The sequence below is a fragment of the Puma concolor genome, chromosome A3 (genome assembly GCF_028749965.1).
Source record: "Puma concolor isolate L17-30 chromosome A3, mPumCon1.1.hap2, whole genome shotgun sequence".
In the NCBI taxonomy this organism is placed as follows: Eukaryota; Metazoa; Chordata; class Mammalia; order Carnivora; family Felidae; genus Puma; species Puma concolor.
In genome coordinates, this window is record NC_141669.1 from 8,771,836 (window position 1) to 8,794,093 (window position 22,258).

Sequence of the window (22,258 nt, forward strand, 5' to 3'; positions counted from 1 at the left end):
TCATGACCCGAGCTGGAGTCGGATGTTTAACCAACTGAGCCACCCGAGCACCCCAACATAAACTTAAAAAAAAATTTTTTTTAATTGTATAATTCTGTAGACTGTAGATTTGCATAAGATCATTCAACTTCCTTCATCGGTTCACATGATCCTTTATATAGTGACTTACGTCGTACTGTGTCATTTCTCTTACTTTTTTGCTTCCTTCTCGGACTGCGTCAGTTTTTAGGAGCATTAACACTGAAGAAAACTAGGAAGTAATTTCCATATGACTCTCTCTCTGGGCCTGGCCACGGAAGTGCTCACATCTCAAGAATAACCAGATTGCCAGCCCTTATCAGGCATCCCTATAGGCCAGGCAGTCGGCCACACCCAAGATGTCCCTCTTAGGAGCCCTGGGGCCACACCCAAGATGACCATCGGAGGAGCCATGGGAGGGTCGCTTTTGGAGCCAGGCTGCCCTGCTAAGTTCTGGGTTTTTTCTTTCACAGCTTTGCAGTTTAGGCTGATGACTTAGCATCTCTGAGCCTTGTTTTTCTCAGCTGTAAGATGTGGCTAATATTTTTACTCTAGGGAGTTTGTTGTTTTCTTTCTTTTTTTTTTTTCTTTTTTATTTTTTTTTAATGTTTCTTTTTGAGAGACAGACAGAGACAGAGTGCGAGGAGCAGAGAGTAAGGGAGACACAGAATCCGAAGCAGGCTCCAGGCTCCGAGCCGTCAGCACAGGGCCTGATGTGGAGCTCGAATTCACGAACCATGAGATCATGACTTGAGCCAGAGTCGGACGCTTAACCGACTGAGCCACCCAGGCACCTCCCTTTTGTTCTTTGTTTGTTGTTTTGTTTTTTGTTTGTAACGCATAGATGAAACGGTGTTTGTGAAGCCCCTCACACGGTGCCTGTAGCGTGTGATCAGCCAGTGGTAGTCCTTCTGTAGTTTAAGCCCGGCCTGGTGCAGACACGTCGCAGTCACACCTGGTCTCCTTATTTGTTTTGTCTTCTTTATATGCCGCTATTGAGCGAGGGCTTCAAGGTTGGAATGAGCCCCCCAGCGCGGGGGGTGCACACTCCGTGTGGCTGCTGGGGACGTGCCCGGGGCCGTGGGCCGCGTCCAGTGCTATCTGCTCCCTCCTCTGCTTCTGAGCAGGTTCACATGTGACGACGTGGACTTCAACCTGCGGGTGCATAGCGCCGGCCTCCTGCTCTGCCGTTTCAACCGCTTTAGCGTGATGAAGAAGCAGATTGCCGTGGGCGGGCACAGGTCCTGCCACATCACGTCCAAGGTGAGTGCGCCCACTGAGTCTGCTGCCTGGGCTGCGGTGGTGTGGGAGCTGGCGGGGAGGCCAGGACGTGGGGCGGCCTTGACGGCTGCTGGTATTCGTAAAGGTTTTGAATTGGGAGCCTGGGGAAGGGAGGCCCGCCGTCGGGTTTCTCTCCCGATCGCTGGTTCTAACCAGTATCCCCGGTACGCGTCCCACCAGTGTGGCCGCCACCAGCCTTCCCGTGAGCGCTCGCCTGCCTGCACGTCCAGCACTGGGCTCTGTGTTCACTGCCCTGGCTTCTCTGCTGGACCCAGCTCCTGGGGGGTGGGGCGCCATGCTCCTCTCTGGGCCCCTGGACAGCGCCTGGCCAGATAACCAAATGGCACCAACAGGCTGGCCTGTAGCCGTGTTGTCTGTGCGCGAGCCAGCCTCTTGGTGGGGAGAGACGTGGTCTGATTAGGTCAGTGCTGGCTGCAGAATTTCAGGGTGGAAAGTCCTAGCACACCCTCCGAGATCTGGTCTTCCAGGAGGACATACGGGGCTGGCACGACTCTGCCTGAAGGTTCTCTCCGACCCACGGACGGGAGCCCCATTCTCTGCTTTGTACCTCCATCTACCTTGACTTTTGCCCTGGCGGTGGACACGTCAGCCTGTCCCGGTGACTCTTTCAGCCTCTGTCCTGCCTCATCTCCCCTCACTCCTTGTGTGGTTGGTTGCTTATCCTGAGCTGGGCCGGGTCTGAATTCAGACGCCAGTCCCAAACCCCCACCCACCTGCCCCTTCCTATCAGCAGGATGTGAAGCCTTCTCTGAAAGGGAAAGCCCATTCTCATTTCTCTTAAAAAGTAGCAAGGCATTTAAAGGAAAGGTCTGTATTTCCAGAACTCGGGAGTCGTTGAATTAAGTCCTACCCTCCCCCGCTGCTGAGATTTCTTACTGAAATTGTGTTAGATTTCTAGTTTAATTTTTACAATTCAGATTTTTACCATATTGTCTATCAAAGATACTGTTGTACTTTTAAAACTGAGTTTTCTTTATGTCTCTCAGTCTAATCCTCTGGCTCTAGATATTTTATGTGTATTCCTATTTTGAGCATCTTCTTTTCCGCTAGGTTTAGGTTACGTGTAAGAGAGCTGGAACATTCGATAATCTTTCATCTGAATGAGATAACTTACTTTCATTTACTCACTGAGTATTTACTGAGCATGCAGGCCCTTCACTCGGTGTAGCCCTGCAGCTGAGGCGGATGTTAAACATGTAGTGTCCTTGTGACCAGCACCACGAGGGTGACGTGTGTCACAGGGAGACCTAACCTTGCAAAGGGTGGGGGAGGGAGTCTGCGTGAGTGTCCCTGAGACAGTGACATCAAAGCAGAGACTCGGGGGTAATACACAGCTGTTCAAAGAAGGATCTGGGTGAAGGAGCTGAGCAGGTGAAAGCCGGGAGGTCAGCGTGGAAGAAGCATAAAGGGCAGAAGGCATGGCAGAGATGGGCTAGAGAAGCATGTAGGGTCTTAGCAGCCATGGGAACATTCTGGACTTTCTCTAGGAGTAATGAGAGACCACCGAAGGGTGCCCAGCAGAGGATTTGATTCGTTTTATTTACACCAAGTCTCCCTGGCTGCAGCCTGGCAAACGCGTTGGCCGTGGAGTAAGGGGTGGTGGGTGCAGACCGGCGGGGGGTCGGCAGGAAGGGCGGCGGGGGCAGGCGAAGGTGGATAGGTTCTGGGGCCAGGGGGAGGCTGATCCTTCCCAGAGGTTTGCCTCTCTGGATTTGGGGGAGAGTTCGCCAGGTCCAGTGGTCCTCTGGATTATCCTAGACCAGGCGGCAAGTCTTCTGCATGGAGTGGTCAATGCCTACAATTCTTACCGGTCCCACTCGTCAGTTTCACACGTCCCACCGTGGTAAAGCATAGCTTTCCTTGGCAGAGAATTTCTGGGTTGAGGTATGTGTTCGCAGCTGGGCAGCTCTACCCTGTGACACAGTCTTCCGTGACAGGGCCACTCACCCCAGGAGAGGCCTGGGGAGGGACCTCTGTGCTCAGGGTGGCTGGGAGTGGCTGACCCCGCCTTCCCCGGGCAGGTATCCGACAACCCCGTGGCCATCGTGCCGGCCCAGTACATCTGCGCCCCGGACAGCAAGCACACGTTCCTCGCGGCGCCCGCGCAGCTCCTGCTGGAGAAGTTCCTCCAGCACCACAGTCACCGATTCTTCCCGCTGTCCCTGCGGAACCGCGGCCACCCTGTGCTCTCGGTCGACTGCTACCTTAACCTGGGATCTCAGGTGACTCTCAGAGGGGGCCCTGCCGAGTCCACGAATCCAGAAATTCCTAAAACGGAGGCGCCAGAACCCAGGACTCGGGATGATAGCTACTCAGCTCCTTTGCCTCAGGTGTTTACCCCGCCTTATAGCTGATAGGGTAAAAGCCTGAGAGAGTTTAAGTGGTTTGCCCCCCACTGTAATAAATTAGGAATGAAAGCCAACGCGGATGCCAAAATTGACGGGTGGCAACTCATCCGTCGAATTGATGGATTCTCGAATTGATGGATGGGCAAATGTGGATACATTTCTTGGACTTGAGTTTTAGGATCTGGATTTGGACATAACACTAAATCTTGTCTCTGCCCCGACCCCCACCAGCCTTGGGCATTGGCCAAGCAGTTAGTATTTGTTAGACGCAAGGCTCTAGCATGGTGTCGTTGGGTATTTCATGAAAGCTGATGTTCTCTCTTGGATTCCTTCTTTTTCAGATTTCTGTGTGTTATGTGAGCTCCAGGCCCCACTCCCTGAACGTCAGCTGCTCTGACTTCGTGTTTAGCGGACTCCTGCTGTACCTCTGTGATTCTTTTGTGGGAGCTAGCTTTTTGAAAAAGTTTCATTTTCTGAAAGGTAACTTCCCTGGACCTCGATTTGAATGCCTTTTGGCACCTGGCGCTTCCGAGGAGGTGACTTGTGGTCTTAGTCCCCCTTTGCCAGTGGGTAGACTGAGGCTCAGAGAGGGAATATGACTGCCCTGATTATCCAGGAAGGTACAAGAAGGCTGGGATGCGATCCCAGCGTGGCTCTCTTCCCCTTGTGCCTGTCGGGATAGAGACAAGACACGTCCCCTTTCTTTCAGGTAGATGTTTTGGACTTGTGGTCCCCATCAGCCCAGATTCTTAACATCAGCACCCAGGTCCCTTCCGACGTGCCTTCCTCCTGGTACCTGGGGTTTCCTCCTCATCTTAGGGAGCACTGCATGCTCTTTGACCTTTACCGGGATCTTTCTGCTCCCATAGTTGTTGTCACACTAGAGCGGCTGAGAGCGACAGACGTTTCATTCTCTAGGACTTAACAGTGTTATTTCCAGCCAGCTGGGAATCCTGACCGATCTTCCCTTGCCTTGGGTGTCTGCACTCTGACCTTGTCGAGCGGGTGTTTACTGAGCACCAGCGCTGTATGCGGCCTTGGGAAGTAGTAAGAGGTTTCTCCCACGGTCTGCCCCGGGGAAACATTTCGTGTACTAGGAGGACAGGACATGTGGGTAGGAAGGGCGGCAGGTAGACCGACCTACAGGATGAATGAGCCGACCAGAGGGATTATCGAGGATGCTGGGAGTGGAGAGGAGGGAGAATTCCCGAGGCTGGGGGGGTGGGGGTGGGGGTGTGCTGCATCTGGCCAGTATGCAGGGGGCTCGCATGGGAGAGGAAGGGGTGGGGTCAGCCTGGGAGAGGTGGGCTAGTGCAGGGCTGGAACCGGAGCGCTTGGTTGGTGATCTGACCAGCCGACGAGGCGTCTCTCTGCTTCCGGTTCTCCACCCCCTCCACCGCTTTGTGCACATTTCTTCCGCCTCCGCGTTGTGTCACCGGCCAGACCTGCCAAATAACCATCTCGCTGTGTGTCTCGCTGAGAGTACGAAGCTTTCCAGAAGCAGCAGGAGGTGCCGCCTGGATGTCTGGTCCCTCCTTCCCAAACGACACCGTGTCTCCTTGTTGCTGGTAGAATCCAGGCCGTAGCTCTCATTCGTTTTCTTCACCGCCTCTGCCGTTGCCCACGCAGGTGCCACCCTGTGCGTGATCTGCCAGGACCGGAACTCCCTGCGCCAGACGGTGGTCCGCCTCGAGCTGGAAGACGAGTGGCAGTTCCGGCTGCGTGACGAATTCCAGACGGCCAACGCCAAGGAAGACCGGCCGCTCTTTTTTCTGACCGGGCGGCACATCTGAGGGAGACACCGGCAGATTTTCCGCGGGAGGGGAGCCTTCGGCACCTCATGCTCTTGAGGCTAAAGGGACTCTGAGATCCACGGGGTGCTCGAACTGGAGCGGCCCCGGGACCGTTGTGCGGCCCCCTCGTGCTACGTGCCAGGAGCCCAGGCCTGGGCGTTTGTGGTCTTAGAGCAATGAGGATGAGTGGGTGGTGAGCAGGGACGCAAAGCCATGTCTCCTGGGTTCTGGGCCACACGGCCCTGGGCTCTGTCGAAGTCCACTTGATGAAGAACAAACTTTTGCCTGCCGTCCTGTCTTCCGTGTGCTTCCATGGACAAATGCGACTTTTCTGAGTTCTAAAGGATCACTCTTGGGTTTTCTTGTAGAGGTGTCAGTAACTTCTTGTTGGGCGATGGACAGGATTCCGACTATGGGGGTTTCCCTATCACCTACTACAAAGCAATATTCCAGAAGAGCATCTTTTAACTTTAAAGGCTGGAGAGAAGGAAAAAACAAGGACATTTAATAAGAATTACGTAACGGCCTACAAGTTTGCTCTTTCAGAAGCCAGGCCAAAGGCATCCACTCTGAAAAAGTAAAGCAGATGATTTTACTTCGCAGCAAGTATGATTCTGTTAAAATAAAATAGTATAGGGTCAATACCCTACCTCTTAGAAAGGGCAAAGCTGAAAAGAAACTTTCTTTAAGACAAGAAGTGTTTCAGGAAGGAAATTAGAGTTGGAGGGGTTGACCTGAAGAGACCGACTTTGCCTTACAAAGAGGACCAAATTGCTTGCTTTGAAACAATGAAACCACCAGAGGGACATAAAATAGTTGGTAAGAATTAAACTTTTGACTATAATTTATTAAAGCTCAGTTTTTGGTTCCTTAAATAGCTTGTTTTCTCTTACGAGTGCTTGGCCCCGATCAGAATGGACGACAGGAATGCGGGAACGTTCCATGACGCTCACCATCCCGTCTGCCTGTGTGTTTGAGTGCCAGCCATGGGCCAGGCATCGGACTGGGTGCTTTCGCAGCTATGATTTTGCTTAGTCCTTCCAACAGCCTGGGTGGGTGCAATGATCCTCCACCTGGAAGACGAGAAGGTTCCGGTGCAGGGAGCGCACCTCACCGAGACCACTGCGCAAGGAGAGAAGCAGAAGGATGGACAAGTAGACTCCTGGATTCCGGACCAGTGTCTGTCTTGCCCCAGGCCACGGTGCTTTTGGAGTGGCCCCTAACCGAAGGGAGGGTTTGAAGATACTCAGAAATGCACCACCTGCATGCATTCGTACACAGCCATCTTAGACACTTCTGAGCACTCTGGTGGATAACAGTCCAAGAAGAAATTATTTTAGAAGATGATGCCTAAGAGTTTAATCTCCCTCCTCCCACCCCCGCCCAAAGAAAAACCAGCCGATGAGTATAAAAGATTAGTTCAGTGTTTATAAAACGATCCCTTCGTATATGCCATTATTCCTATCTCGGAATAAAAACTTTCCTTCTTCAGTTGTATTTGTCTTTTGTAAATAGTAGCTTGTGTGCCGTGCTTCCCATTTTGTTAGTTAATTTAAACTTGGAAGACACCAAACTAATATTCTTGTTTGTTCCAGTCTTATAAATAAAACCCGTGATGCACTCCTGGTTTCTTTGGTGGGAATTAATTCGGTTGGTTTTGTTTTTGTTTTTGTTTCTTTGAGAGGGAGTAGTGTGACCAGTGATCTCCAAGGGCTCCCTGCTTACAACCTCATGACATGACAGAAAAGACAGTTTTGGAAAGGAAATTATAAATCCATAAAAGTAAGCGTGTATTAACACATGGAGGGATCCCTGAAAGAGAAAATTAGGTGTAGAGAAGAACAGAAATGAAGGATAGCACAGCTGAGACCATACACAGAAACATGCTACGTCGGAAGATGGAGTCAGGGGTGCTCTGTGTGTCACGGTGGCTAAGGACGTGGAGGGGGCCTGGGGCATTTGTCACAGTGATACGGTTTGGTGCAGCGGGCCCTTCGATTCCTTGCAGCTCTTCTGCAACACTCACAGACGCCACTGACCTGGGCTAGGCAGGCAGCCACTGCTAAGCTTACTGCAGAGTGTGGAGGGAGCCTCAAGGAGGGGGCATGGGAGGGGGTCCAGACTCTTGTGAAGACAAGCTATTGGCACCCCCTCTCTGTGGCATTGTCCTATCTCTCCCCTCACAGTTATATGGGTCAGTTTATAGTAGACGAAATAAACAAACAGGAACCCCCCCCCCCCGCCCACCAAGTATGGAAATGAACAAACAACTAAGATTCTTAAAATAGCAAATGTTATACAGTGAAAGGTGATAATGTCAGTAAAGAGGTTAATTATAAAACAAGCATAATCCAAATCAGAAAAAAGTAAGGTGATACGGTATCCAGAACAAAAAAGGATGGTTACAGATCTTGGAAGTGAAAACAGAGACCTCGGTAGACGGGTGAATAGCCAGAGGAGCTCAAGAGGGAACCCGCCAGGAGGTGCACCTGGAGAAGTCTGACGGCAAACAGGAATGAACGTTGGCGGTCTGGGCTGACACTTGACTGTTCCCTTGCTCACTGCACATCTGGCCCTCCTGGCTCATCTTGGCCACTGCCAGCCGAGTACCCACCTCAGGCCGGTTGCTTCCTGTGCCTGGACCGCTTCTCCCCTTCACGTCGCTCGGATCCCTCAAAGGTCACCTCCTCAATGAGGTCCTCCCCAGTAGAATGCATTTTGTTTAGTGTTTTCTTTGTCCTTTCCCGTGAAAGTAGGAACTTCGTAAGACACATTCACTCCTGTGTTCCTGGAGACTGGAATATGCCCAGCAGATGGTAGTGTTCGTGAAACGCCCCTTGACTGACTCCGTTCTGTTTTAGATGCTTCCAGCATGGGAGCTAGGGGTGGGAGTGGCCAGTGATGGAGGAACTGAGAAAGTAAAGGAGTGAAATTGACCTAAAATTCCTGGTTTAATGGGGCAGGGGTGGTTAACATGTTACCAGAAAAGGAATATTTAAATATATGTTTAAAAAACAGTAATCCCTGGAAGAATTGAAACAGGATGTACAAGATCTAAACATTAAAGGGAAAAGGAGTATCAACAAAACCAGTGTATGTGGTATCAGGGAAGAACAGGCTGGGGAGGGAAGAAACAAAAAGCTTGGTAAATAAAGTAGATGGCAGAAAGACATTCAAACATATCCCTGATCAGGGACACCTGGGGGCCCAGTCGGTTAAGCCTTCAGCTTTGGCTTAGGTCATGATCTCACAGTTGATGGGTTCGAGCCCCACGTCGGGCTCTGTGCTGACAGCTCAGAGCCTGGAGCCTGCTTTAGATTCTGTGTCTCCCCCCTCTCTGCCCCTCCCCTGCTTGCACTGTCTCTCTCAAAAATACATATTAAAAAAAATATTAATTAAAAAAAATATATCCCGGATCAAAATAAACGTAAATGGATTAAATTCACCTAATAAGGCAGCAGATTGAGACTCTCAGACTGGGGTAAGATGGCTAATCAGAACAAGATTCAACATTTAAAAATTAAATGGGTGAAGTTCAAAGTTAAACCCAAAGGGATAAGAATGGTCACAAAACTTTGTAGATCTGGACAGCAATGCTATGAAATCTTAGAAGGCGAGAACAGTTAGAAATAGGAAACAAATAGGGTAATAGTGGGATAATTGCATAACCATCACTGGAGACTAGTACATCTCTCTGGAAATAGAAGACCAATCGAAATGAGAGTCGACTGACCCAGTGACATGTTTGATAGAAAGTCATTAACCTCCGAAGGAGAGAGCATTCTTGTGGAATAGAAATTCCAGGAAATGTTCTGAGCTAGACAGAGGTGATGGTTACACTACATTGTGAATGTGCTAAATGACACTAATGGTAAATTTTGTGTGTATTTTGCCATAATAAAAAACTGTCCCAGAGCATTGGAAAATACAGAAATCTGTACTTCTGCAACGCCAGGAATAGCAGTCACTCTCAAACCAGATAAGAATGATAAATACACAGGGGCACCTGGGTGGCTCAGTCAGTTAAGCGTCTGACTTCGGCTCAGGTCATGATCTCACGGTCCGTGAGTTTGAGCCCCGAGTCGGGCTCTGTGCTGACAGCTCAGAGCCTGGAGCCTGCTCCGGATTCTGCGTCTCCCTCTCTGCCCCTCTGCCACTCGTGCTGTCTCTCAAAAACTAAACCTAAAAGAAAAAAAAGAATAATAAATACACAAACTGTGGCTCTTTTTTCCTGAATACTCACCACAACTTAACTCTTGCAGTAAAGGAGGAGAAATCAGGCTGCAAAAGCAACATTCATATGGATGTCAGAGTTTTCATGGCAGAATGTGGCAGTGGAGAGGGCGTGGCATTTGAAACCAGGGGACTTGGTTTCGCGTCTTGATTCTCTTGCCAGGTCACTTCGTTCCTGGAGAATGTGTTAGCTATGAAATGAGCAACAGTGAGTAGCAAACATTTTTGAGCACCTGCTGTGTGCCAGGCATTTAACTAGGTCGCTAATTGTTTATTATTTATTTATTTATTTATTTATTTTTTAATTTTTTTTTCCAACGTTTGTTTATTTTTAGGACAGAGAGAGACAGAGCATGAACGGGGGAGGGGCAGAGAGAGAGGGAGACACAGAATCGGAAACAGGCTCCAGGCTCTGAGCCATCAGCCCAGGGCCTGACGCGGGGCTCGAACTCCCGGACCGCGAGATCGTGACCTGGCTGAAGTCGGACGCTCAACCGACTGCGCCACCCAGGCGCCCCTGTTTATTATTTAATCCAACAACACTCTGAAGTAGATATCATTGGGACCATCTTACAAATGAAAAACCTATGGCTCAGAGAGGTTGAATGACTTGTCCAAGATCACACAGCTATCGAGTGACAGAACAGATCTAGATTCATGCTTGCAGGTGTAAGGATAGGTCCTGCTAACATCACAGCTGCTTTCTGTCTTGAGCAGTTTATGGCCACCAAATGTCATCCATTAGGAGGCACCGTTGGCTTCTAAGGCTCCCCATATGATAAAAGTATGGAACCAAAATGTTCTCTTTGGGAGAAGTGTTGGGTTGCCTGTGGGAGGTAGCACTGGATGCCAGCATATACGGAATATATTACATATGTATCATCCCGAGTCTGGGCAATCCCAGCATTAATGTTTAGAAACCCTTTTAATAACGGAATTTGCATTAAGCCTTCCAGATCTGGCTTCAGAGTCTGCAGACAGCTCTTTAAGGAAGACTGAACCAAGGGCGTGTCCAATGTCGACAGCTTTCATTTCTTTTTTAGTCTGCTTGCTTCGGCAGACTTCCCAGCTCAGAAGGAATTAGCATTTTAATTAACAAAACAGTTGGAAAGCCAAGTGTGGAGTTTTAAAACCCTTCGTGTCTGGAGAAGAAACAAGAATCCATGACCACATTTGTCGTTCACTGAATATACTGTCCCAGTTTCCCTTTGGCTTTCTTTAACTCTGAGGAACACTAATTTTTCTCTTAGGATCTCTGGCCACTCTAAGTCTGGTTCTCGCTCTGTAAAAGGGTCTTTCCCAGTGGTGGCAACCCACCCTACTAGGGGTGGGTTTGGTTGAAGTTTTCGGCTGAATCACACCCTCAAAAATATGTCGAGGTCCTAACCTCTGATACTTAAGAATGTGATCTTATCTGGAAATAGGTTTGGGGCTGATGTAATTAGTCGAGACAAAGTCACACTGGAATCAAGTGGGCTCCTGACCCAGTATGGCCAGTGTCTTAAGAGTGACAGAGGAAGACTGCCGTGTGACCACCAAGGCAGAGATTGGAATGATGAGCCTATAAACCAAGGATGTCTGACAAACCACCAGATGCTGGAAGAGGCGAAAGAGGACTCTTTCCTCGAGACTTTGGGGAGCATGGCCCTGCTGACACCTTGATCTTGAATTCGTAGCTTCAAGAACCGTGAGAGAATAGATTTCTGTTGTTTTAAGCCACACACTTTGTGGTGCTTTGTTATGGCAATCCCAGGAAACTCGTACAGGTGGGCAATGTGTACGTCATCTTTCAGGATTTGGTGGAAGCTTCCTAAAATTCTGGCCCTGATGGAGTCATGGCTGCAGGACTAAGGCTGATGAACCACTTTTGGGGTCTCCGATCTTAGGCAAGCCAACAGTGCAGCCAACTACACAAATAGAGCTTAAGTTGTTCAAATACAGAATTAGAAAGGTAATTTGCATTTGGGAACCAAAAGCTTCCTTCCTGTTGATGACAGCCACTACCAACTGAGACTCTTGGGTGGGAGATACTATACTTTCAAACTTTTATTCCCCCCTATTTTCGATGCCATTTAATTCTTTTTTTAAAAAAAAAAAATTTTTTTTCAACGTTTATTTATTTTTGGGACAGAGAGAGACAGAGCATGAACGGGGGAGGGGCAGAGAGAGAGGGAGACACAGAATCGGAAACAGGCTCCAGGCTCTGAGCCATCAGCCCAGAGCCTGACGCGGGGCTCGAACTCACGGACCGCGAGATCGTGACCTGGCTGAAGTCAGACGCTTAACCGACTGCGCCACCCAGGCGCCCCCCGATGCCATTTAATTCTTAAAACCCAGGGGAGAGTTGTTACGATGTCTATTTCACAGATGTGACGTGCGGCCTGAGCAGGTGAAGGAACTTGCTTGAGTCCCACAGCTAATAAGTGACGGAAGTAAGCTCCACCCCCATCCTCCAGGCTCTGCAGCCAACGCCAGTGCCGCCCAAGGGACGACACTAGGGGACCTTAACTTCTATTTGAAATTTATTATTTAGATATCATACAAACGATACGATGCCACCAACATCCTTTGCGCCGAACGTGTGTCTACTGCATGCCAGGCATCTATATGCTCAGACCCTGGCGTGAAGGTAACAGAAACCGCCCCCGGGCTTGGGTCACGCATGCCTCCTTGGCCAGCCCGCCATTTTCACGAACTGCTTCATTCTAGACCCTTTCTATGCACCCGAGTGATTTCTACATAGCATCATAGTGTAATTTTGTATTGCGTTCTCTTTTGAATAGTATAACCATGGTATGTTTATGCTGCTAAATAAGATTTATACTTCCTGTTTAAGGGTGGCCTAACAAATAGGATTTGGGTGGACTGAGTGGATGATCACGATTCACTCAGTTCTTTAATGCTGAGCCTTTAGTTTCTTTCTGTTCCTCTCTGGCCATCAGATTTCTCCGGAAGCAGCATGGGACTCTGATGAGCGTCGGCTGCCCGGTCCCAAGCCTGGGGTTCCGTTCCCGGTTACCAGGTAGTGGCCGCAGTACCTTTCTTCTCTCTGCTTCTGTTTCCCCGTGTGTAAGATGGCAGTGGGAATGAGAGTATTTACAGTATTCCAGAAGTTGCATTTCGTTTTTTGGGTTTTTTTTTTTTTAACTTCGTTTCTGAGAGAGAGAGTGTGTGCGTGCTAGCAGGGGAGGGGCAGAGAGGGGGAGGGAGAGGAAGACACGGGGTCGGAAGCAGGCTCCAGGCTTCGAGCTGTCAGCGCAGAGCCAGACGCAGGGCTCGAACTCATGAGCCGTGAGATCGTGACCTGAGCGGAAGTCGGACGCTTAACCAACGGAGCCACCAGGATGCCCCCAGAAACGGCACTGCAGGACCCTGCCGCTTCCAGGCCGGTCGCACATCTGTCCTCCCACGGGCCGCCTGGAGGCAGCCACACAGGCCAGAGGCCAGGAGAGGGGAGCTGGTGCCCCCCTGCCTCCCGCAGCTCCCGGATCCCTATTCCTGGTGCAAACAGCTGCTCCCTTGCTGGGCAAGACTGGACAGTGCGACTGCAGTCTCGTGACAGCGCAGTAACTCCCGGAGCACTGTCATTTGTGGAAATTCTTGGGGCAGCTGAGCCCACGGCCGAAGAGCGTAAGCCACAGGAGAGGGAGAAACAGCAATGGTAACGGCAACAACAACGATGGCAGCGAAAATTGGTTTTTTATCACGCGGTAGGCACCGTGCTGAACGCTTCGGTCTCCGAACGCCTCTAAGAGCTGGGTCCTGTTCATCTCCATCGCGCAGAGGGGAAGACCGAGGCTCAGGGCGTGAGCAACTCGCCCGCGGTTACACAGCTGGGAAGTGGGGGGGTGGGGGCTGGGGGTCCAGGTGAGTCTGCACCTGACGGCAGAGCTGGAACTATCTGTGAGCGAATTGCTTGTCTGAATGCCAGGCGACTGCGCAGTCAGTCACGGTCCGCTTTGCCCGTTCTTCTCTTGCATCCAGCGCGGGGCGTCTGAGGGATCCCTAGAGCCTGCAGCCGTGGGGCTCCGGGGCTCCCCGGGGGGGCAGGGTTCCACGGGGGTGGCCTTCTCGACACAGGGAGCCCAGGGCTTCCAGGAAGAGTTTTCTGAAGGAGGACGACACAGCGTTGTTCAGGACAGGGGTCACCGCTGAACTGACGTAGAAGAGGGTGTCTGTCACCAGGTAGTCGTAGAGTGTGCTGGCAGAGAATCCCAGAAGGTGTGTCAGACGGCCTGCGCCTCCTCACGGCGTCTACCCCTTTCTCCTGGAGACCGCGCCTCTCCTCCAAAGGGCCAGGTGAGGAGGGCCCGGTTTCTGCTCTTGGGAAGCACCGTGTGACCTCAGCAACTGTCCCATCCACACCAGCTGCCCCTGGCGGATGCGCTCCACCCAGCCTCTGAGTCCCTGCTCCCCGTGCGCTGTTCCCAGGCCCCTGCACCAGCGAAAGTTTCCCCTGCTGGCGGACGGGGGCCACTGTCTTGCCCACTGAGACACTGGGAGCCTCACGCAGCTGGGTGTGGTCCACGAGACGTGGCTTCACTGAGCAGTGAAGCCATGCACCTTGTCACGGAGAGTCTCTGAAGCGGGAAGGGCCTTGCACGTGCGCGTGTGTGCGAGGGGCGCAAGGAGATCTCGAGAAGAGGCACCTGTCGACACGGCTGTTTCCTTGGAGGCTACACGGGCCTCTCTTCTCTTGGATGTTTGCCTTCCTCTTGCGATCAGGCACACGGTGAATTCCCCAAGGAAGACAGTGGGTTCTCTCCTCTTTTCCAGTTGTGTCACAAAGGGCCTACGTGGTCTGGTCTCTGTCCAGGGGGTCCTAGTTAGCGCCTCGACTCACGGCTCTGAGGCTTCCGCCCCTCTCCTTGCCATAGCACAGCCCTCCCCCTGCCCCAGCCTGTGGGCGGCTCTATCCTGTGGTCAGGATGCCCGTAGCCCTGATCACCACTAAGATCTCTCACTCGCGTGGCCTTGAAATTGCTAGATAACGCCTTGTTCCCTACCCCCAGCTCAGAGAATTTGAAGGCACGGACTGGACAGGACCAGCTTGAGTGGAGGCCAGAGTTCCAGAGGGCTCAGCGACTGGGAATCCCTGCAGAGAGCATAGAAAGTCCCAGGAGCAGCCCAGTGGCCCCTTCCCTACGTGCTGGGGCCCCTCCGCTGCACCAACCCAGTCCACCCATCGTTGGAGACGTAGCGGTACATGAGCCTGCGGATGTGAGACGGCATCCAGCAGGTGACATACACGGCCACAATGGCTCCTGCACAACAGCGGGGAGGAACGGAGCGACAGAGAGCAAACGTACTCAGTTCTGCCGTCTCTAGGGAGGAGGATGCCAAGCTTACAAGAGCATTTCCCTAGAACTCGTTCCTGGAGTCCAAGGGTCGGAAGGGAACTGTGAGGCTATCTGACACCCTCCTCTCTCGATCTGTAGGCAAACCTGAGGTTACCCCGATGTCTGGGTGAATATCCACTTTAACTCCCACCTGCACACTGACAAGCTTCTAGAAACTTCTACAACCTCTATAACCCCCTCCTGGCCACTGGAATATGCTTTTAACTCCGGGATAGCTATTCCCACCTGATCGTCTAACTGCATAGATAACTTAAATGTCCTTCTGCCTCATCAAGCCTCTTCTGTTCCTTTTTCTGATTGACTGATGGCCCCACCAGCCATCTACCACTCAAGCCGTAAGCCAGAGAGTCTTCTCATTTTTCCATTACCCCCTAGGGCCAATCTATTAAAAAGCTCTTCTTTAGGATGTCTTGATTCCTCTGTTCTCACCTCTACTACCCCACTCCAGAGGCTCCTAGCTCCCCTCCCCTGGACTATGATGGCAGTCTCCCACTTGGTCCCTTTGTCGCTAACCGTCTACCCCTTCCATCCCCTCCTTTACACCTGCCGTGACTGGCAAATCCATTCTGTTGTCCGGTGTGGCCTCTGGACCAGGATAGCGACGTCAACTGGGAGCCTGGTAGAAATACAGAGTCTCGGGCCTACCCCGAGCAACCGAATCAGAATCTCCGGGTTGGGTCCGAGCAGCCTGTGTTTTATAGCTCCCCATACTGTTTTGTTCATTTGTTAGTTTTTGGGTTTCTTGCTCACTTTTATTTTAAATTTTTTTCAACGTTTTTTATTTTTATTTTTGGGACAGAGAGAGACAGAGCATGAACGGGGGAGGGGCAGAGAGAGAGGGAGACACAGAATCGGAAACAGGCTCCAGGCTCCGAGCCATCAGCCCAGAGCCTGATGCGGGGCTCGAACTCCCGGACCGCGAGATCGTGACCTGGCTGAAGTCGGACGCTTAACCGACTACGCCACCCAGGCGCCCCACTTGCTCACTTTTAAAAACAACTTAAATCCAAGTTAACATCCAGTGTAATAAGGGTTTCGGTAGAATTTAGTGATTCGTGACTTAGATATGACACCCAGCGCTCATCCCAACAAGTGCCCTCCTTAATGCCCATCGCTCACTTAGCCCATCCCCCCACCTCCCCTCCAGCAGCCCTCAGTTTGTCCCCTTGTATGTAAGGGTCTCTTATGGTTTGCCTCCCTCTCTCCTTTTATTTTATTTTCCCTTCCCTTCCCCTATGTTCACGCTGTTCTTAAGCACACACAAGTTTGAGAAGCACTGCGTAACCCACACGCCAAAGATTTCTGGGTAGAACATCTCAAAAGCAAATCTCCCTGCATTCTTGGGCGTTGACTCTCAATGACTGCCTGTTGTCTATGGAAGAAAGTCCAGCACCGTCACGTGCTCCCTCTCTTCCTGTCACACCATATGACATTTAGCTCTTACGTTTCTGTCCTACGTCCAACGCTGTGGGTTGACGGGAGCAGAGACCTGATCTCTTATTCCATGTTCCGAGACCTTAGTGAGTGCCTGCATTACCGCAGGTGTTTGGAGAGACCTCGGCTTTCTTGTGCCTCTTACTGTCTCCCCTACAAGGCCCAGTTTACCCAGATTCTTAGGAAAACCAGCCAACAATCAATGTTGCAGGAAAAGCGGGGAGCTGGTGGGGAACTGGGTGGGGGACCCAGCCGGTCTAAGCCCTCAATGCTGGGGCTACGGGTCCCTGACTACAGCTGCTCCTTGCATCCATCCATAGGCCAGGCTCCCTGAAATGTAAGCAGGTATTCACTTGTCTCTATGTATTACTCCCTGGAGCAGATGAGGGTTTCGTGTATGGAATTCTCGTTCTACCCCGTAATCATACCACCAAACCTTATAGAAGCCTGTTGGCGACCACACGATCCCCTGGGGCTGGAGAGAGGTGGTAACTTGCTCAAGGTCACTTGGCCAGGGATCAGTGGGGGCAGCCTGGAGCCCCATCCCTTCTTCTCGTAGTGGTGTCACCAAGTACTTAACTGAGACCCTGGACGCTATGCTGGAGGCTGAGGAGCCGGCTGGCGTCCTTGTGTCTCACCAGGCTGGTGTGGCCCTCCAGGGGGAGCTTCCTCCTCTCCTCGCTCATTAGCTCCACGTGGTTGGGGGACGGGGCTGCCGGGGGCAGAAAGGGACGGCACCTGGGAGCCGAGGGCCACCAAGTGGCTCACACTGACCCCGTTCAGGAAGGCAGTTAACGCCAAGGGGAGCACGAAAGACACCAGCACGTTCACCTGCAAAGGTAATTCCAAGGCTTATGACGGCCCCAAGGCCCTGTGATGCTGTGGTCCTCAGGCTGTGCCCAAGGCCCAGGAATCTGCAGCAGCAGGAGGGGGCGGGGGGTGACAGCCGGGTTATAAAATGAAGTTGAGAAAATTCTCAGAAAGATGAGACAGCAATAAAGGGAGAGACAACATTTGGGATTAGCTTAGGACACTTACCTAAGTAATCGTGGTTCTAGAAAGAAAACAGAAGGGAGGAAATCATTTTTTTAAATAAGCCACTTTGAAGAAAGTTTTTTCCAAAAGTGAGGTACAGAAGCTTCCAGACTGAAAGGCTGCCTGGGAGCTCGGAAAAAATGGATAAAAATAAGCCCCCATCGAGGCACGTTCTTAGGACTTCTAACACTCTGTGGATAAAGACCTTGAAAGCCACCAAAGGGATAAAACAGGGCACATGAAAAGGAAGGGCACAGAATGGCATTAGATTTCTCTAAGGCAACAGTAGAAGCTAGAATATAGTGGAGCGATGCTTTACAATTTGAGAGGAAAAGCGGCTTCTGTCTAGAATTCCGTGCCCGGCCCTCTTACGGCAAATGTGAGGATAATCCAGAACGTTTCCAGACGTGGAAATTCTCAATTTTTCACCTTCTTCTGTGGGCCTTCTCTCAGGTCACAGGAGGTTACAAGAGCGTATGTTCCGCCAAAATAAGGTTGTACACCAGTAAAGGGGGAGACCCGGGTCCAGAAAGAGGGTGTCTGCTGGGAGAGCAGAGTGACGTAAGATGAAGATGTTGGCTGTGCATCCGGTGACGCTGGAGTGGAAGAGGGGGCTCCCCGGGGAGACTGAAAGATGAACTGGTCATTGACTGGATGGCTCTGAATACACTGAAACCGTATTTATACTTCTGGTAGAGAAGTTAAGAATGCATGAGAGACAGATGCACAGGAGCCAAGCAAATTAAAAAACATTAAATATTAATTAATTAATTAATTAATTAATTAATTAATTTAGGAGAGAGTGAGCAGGGGAGGGGCAGAGGGAGAAGGAGAGAGAATTCCAAGCAGGCTCTACACTCAGCACAGAGCCCGATGCAGGCCTCGATCTCACAACCACGCGATCGTACCCTGAGCCGAAATTGTGTCGGTTGCTCAACCGACCGAGTCACCCGGGCATCCCTGAAAACAGACCATTATTAACAGCAAGGAAGCAGAGGTAATATTGGAAAGGAAACGCAATACAAATGTCCTGACATGGTTCATCTGTGAAGAATGTTTTAACATAGTCACTGTGTAAGTACAGGGCACAAGACTGACTTTATACCCTGATGGAATTAACACCGGAGGAGGGGTAGGGGGTGCGTGTGGGTGCACGGCGTGGAGAGTAGGGATGGGAAAGTCAGAGGGCGGGACGCTCTTTTTCTTTCTCCCGCTAGAAGACACTGGACAAAATGTGCAAACTGTGAAATCAAGCAGGCGCGTTCTTTAGAAATGTGTAGGAAGGGGCAGCAAGAGGTGAGCGTGCAGGGCAGCTGCCCCTCAACAAAAGAATATAGACCGAAGTGTGCAGGGGTGGTAAGGGGACAGCTGTTTTACGCAACAAGCCTTGTTTTTTTATTTGGTAATTTTTGACTTATGAACAAGTTTATTATATGATACCCTGCTTTTTAAATGTTTTAATGTTTTAACATCCAAAATATTTGTATTATAGCGCGCCTGGGTGGCTCAGTCGGTTACGCGTCCGACTTTGGCTCAGGTCATGATCTCACGGTTTGTTGAGTTCGAGCCCCACATCGGAGTCTCTGCTGTCAGCACAGAGCCTGATTAAGGACCTCTGTCCCTTCCTTGATGGTTCTCTCTCTCTCTCTCAAAATAAACTTAAAAAAAAAAATCTACAAAGTACATGTACTATAGAGTTTTCCCTTATTGGTTCTGTGTCAGCATTTTTAAAAACCTGAGCATTTTAATAGTGCTTTAAAATCAGTACGAAATATCTGGGTTGGGTGCTGTACCTCTTTAAGGAGTCCATCATTCATGCTTTTTTCTTGATGGACGCTCACAAATCAGCACCAAGAGGAAAATAAAACACTACGTGGGGCATAGTTTTGAGTTTGTTGTAGAACCAAGCAGCATTTTATCAACAGCATCATACTTACTATCAAATTGTCACTTTAATCCTAGACAAGACAGAAGTGGAAGGTAAAAATATATTCATGCGTTAGTTATTAATCTTGGGGAGTTTTGAAATATTTCTGGAAAAACTGTACAGTTTTTTGTACTTTCAATAACGATGAGACATTTTCTTAGTCAAAAACAAAACAAAACAGAAAAACAACCCGCTGATTAACATGGACGATGAATGACAAGACACTAAAAAGGAAGGTGGACCAAAATAATCCTAATTTGAGCTCGGTTATTTTGTTGTGTTAACATAGACTGTGTGTCTCAAGTTAAACATTTTTTAAATACACCATTTGTTGCATAATGCTGTTAGGCTGAAGGAATTCACCAGTAGAACGTCAAAAGCTTGCCTCTGGCGGATTTCAGTTTCTACTGCCTTGGTCGGCCTGCAGCACATAAAGTAAGCTATGCAAGCGACATATTCACAACACAGACCATGCGTGGCGCTTCCCCCTCCCCGAGCCCAGTTCCAAGATAGGTACAGCCTGGAAGCTACTGCCTTAGTCTGTGAAAACTGGCGGAACTTGGCTACCAGGCCTTTTGAGCACGTAGTTGCTTGTTCATTGCCACGGCCACAACAGGGTGCAGCAGGCAGCTACAGAGTCAGGTCTAAGGGAGGGGCTGCAGTGCTCTGACTATTCAGCCAGATCATTCCGCTGGAGCTCAGAGCCTGTGTGAAGGTTGCTGAGAGGTAGACGGGTGCCCTACACATGCTGCTCCGTGGCTGTGATGTGCTTGGGCCAGCATGGCGGCAGGCGGTGTGTGGGCTGGACTGATGCGGTCTCAGGTCACCAGTGGCCCACCTGATGTGGCAGAAGGAGCAGCTCCCACTGTTGTCAGTGGGGTCCCTCCTCCTGACTGCTGTCTGGAGCCCCTGCGTGATCACTCCCATTAGTATCATTCCCATCCTGCTTGCCGGTGTGTTTTTGGTTTTGTCTCCTTTAGCATCAGGTCCAGATTGGAAAACCTGCAGAAATGTCTGATACAGGAAGTGGATTTTTAAAAACGAGGGATCCTACCCTGTCAGCTCTGAGTAATTCTCCGTGGTGACCACAGTAAGCGTCTTCTGAAGCGAGTGGAATGTTTTCTAATCAGGTTTAACTTTATATTTTTCCAAATTCTCGTTAAGGCTGCAAGTAATCTATGTATTTCTTCTGAAATCCTTCATTAATACTGAATCTTCAGGCCTCTCTTTTATATCTCCACAAAATCCCATTAAGTTGGATATTCTGTAATGGGACTGAAAATGGCTAGTTTTGATGATACAAAAAAGGCTGGGTTATGCAATCTATATTTTGAGAGCCCTCCCCCTCCCTACCCTGTAATTCTCATACCCAGTAATGTTTGGTCCCCACTTTTGTAACACTGGGAAGAGTGTAGACTTTCAGGATTAAGTTTTGAATTCTAATCTGGGCTTCTCTTAATGCTTCATCTCTGCCAAGCCTCTCCCCAAGTCCTCTGTAAAATGGGAAATGCGACCCAAATTTCTGCGGAGATCGCGAGTATCAGAAGTGAAAACACAGGCCCCCGAGCCTGCCTCCCCCTTACCTGAATGCAGACCTGGAGCGTGGCGCGGCTCACCAGCACCGTGCACACGCGCGAAGCGGGCTCCGGCTCCCCGCCAGCCTTCTCCAGCTCGTGCTTCTGCCGGGTGATGACTGCCATGGGCAGGGCGTGGCGGCCCAGAAGAGCGACAGCAGACGGCGGGTGCGGCGCGGCGACAGCAGCCGGCTGGCGCACGGCCAGGCAGCGCTTGGCGCTCGGGCCACCTACGCTGAGCACCGTGGCGTAGGCGCACGGCTCGCGCACGAAGTAGTAAGCGCCGTCGCCCGGGTCGCCGAACACCCAGGGGTAGTGGAACGACACGAAGTTGAAGAGCTCCACGGGCACACCCACCGGCCACAGCGGCAGCGCCGAGAGCGCCAGGCTGAATACGTGGTAGCGCAGGCGCCCGGGGTGCCCGGCGCGCCCCTTCAGCACCACGCGCACGGACAGCGCACTGCCCGCCGCGCCCAGCGCCAAGATGAGCGAGCAGAGAGCGGCGAACAGCACCTTGGCCCAGAGGCGCGTGTCCACACCCAGCCGGGCGTCCAGGCCCAGCGCAGGGCCGGGGCTAGGACTCGGGCTGCTGCTCTCCATTCCTCCCCCGTGGCCAGCGCTCCCTCCCTCTCCCTGCGCCAAGACCGGGCCAGCTGCCCAGGGAGGAGAGCGAACGCCTCCTGTTCTCCCGGAACCTCCGGAATGGGAGGACCAGCCCCCGCCAAGGGCGTCCCTGAGCCAACACCGGACCGGACCGGACCGGACAGTGAGCGTGAGCCCATTCGGTGCGTTTACATTTCTCCGCTCCGTTCAACCCAGGGAGCCCTGTGCTGGGTGGAAGGTGATACGGAGGGGTTGGGCCCCACTTACCGGATGGGTGACTTGGGGCAAGTTTTGTGTTTTTTTTAAACCTGCTCAACCCATTTCTGCATTTAAAATATATTATCTACACTGCAGAATCTCTGTGAGGATTAGACAAGCCGGTCTGTGCGAGGGCTCCGAACCCGTAGCAGTAAATAGGCATCCTGCGGTACCACTCACCTAGGCCCGCTTGCTGTGCTGCTGCTGTGTGTGCAGCTCCGGAGACGGGTGGCCAAGGACTTGCCAGAACTTTTACAGCTGTTACTCTTCTGGCTAAAGGGCCGTCTGAACGGCGCACTAATATCCTTCAGCAATCCCTTTGTCACTGTTAGATGCGTCCTTGGGGTATCAGGCTTTCCCAGCCCTTTAGCAT

The 22,258-nt window shown here is 51.1% G+C and overlaps 2 protein-coding genes across 9 annotated transcripts in view; one reads left to right on the top strand and one right to left on the bottom strand.

Annotated features, from left to right (window-relative positions):
• Positions 1-7,082, top strand: part of GREB1 (growth regulating estrogen receptor binding 1) — a 144,773-nt gene extending 137,691 nt beyond the window's left edge. For all 8 annotated transcript variants that reach the window (XM_086700039.1, XM_086700037.1, XM_086700035.1 and 5 more), the window contains 4 exons: positions 1,146-1,281; positions 3,342-3,542; positions 4,010-4,148; positions 5,298-7,082. In XM_086700039.1, the coding sequence (XP_086556165.1) occupies positions 1,146-1,281; positions 3,342-3,542; positions 4,010-4,148; positions 5,298-5,461 (640 nt within the window). In that variant the 3' untranslated portion in view covers positions 5,462-7,082. The remainder of the gene's footprint in view (positions 1-1,145; positions 1,282-3,341; positions 3,543-4,009; positions 4,149-5,297) is intronic.
• Positions 7,083-13,641: 6,559 nt separating this feature from the next.
• Positions 13,642-21,624, bottom strand: NTSR2 (neurotensin receptor 2). The gene is given in 8 exon segments (XM_025927460.2): positions 13,642-13,728; positions 13,730-13,895; positions 14,868-14,958; positions 17,069-17,198; positions 17,200-17,319; positions 21,034-21,161; positions 21,164-21,213; positions 21,215-21,624. Coding segments are annotated over 8 exon segments (1,182 nt in total).
• Between the last annotated feature and the right edge of the window lie 634 nt (positions 21,625-22,258).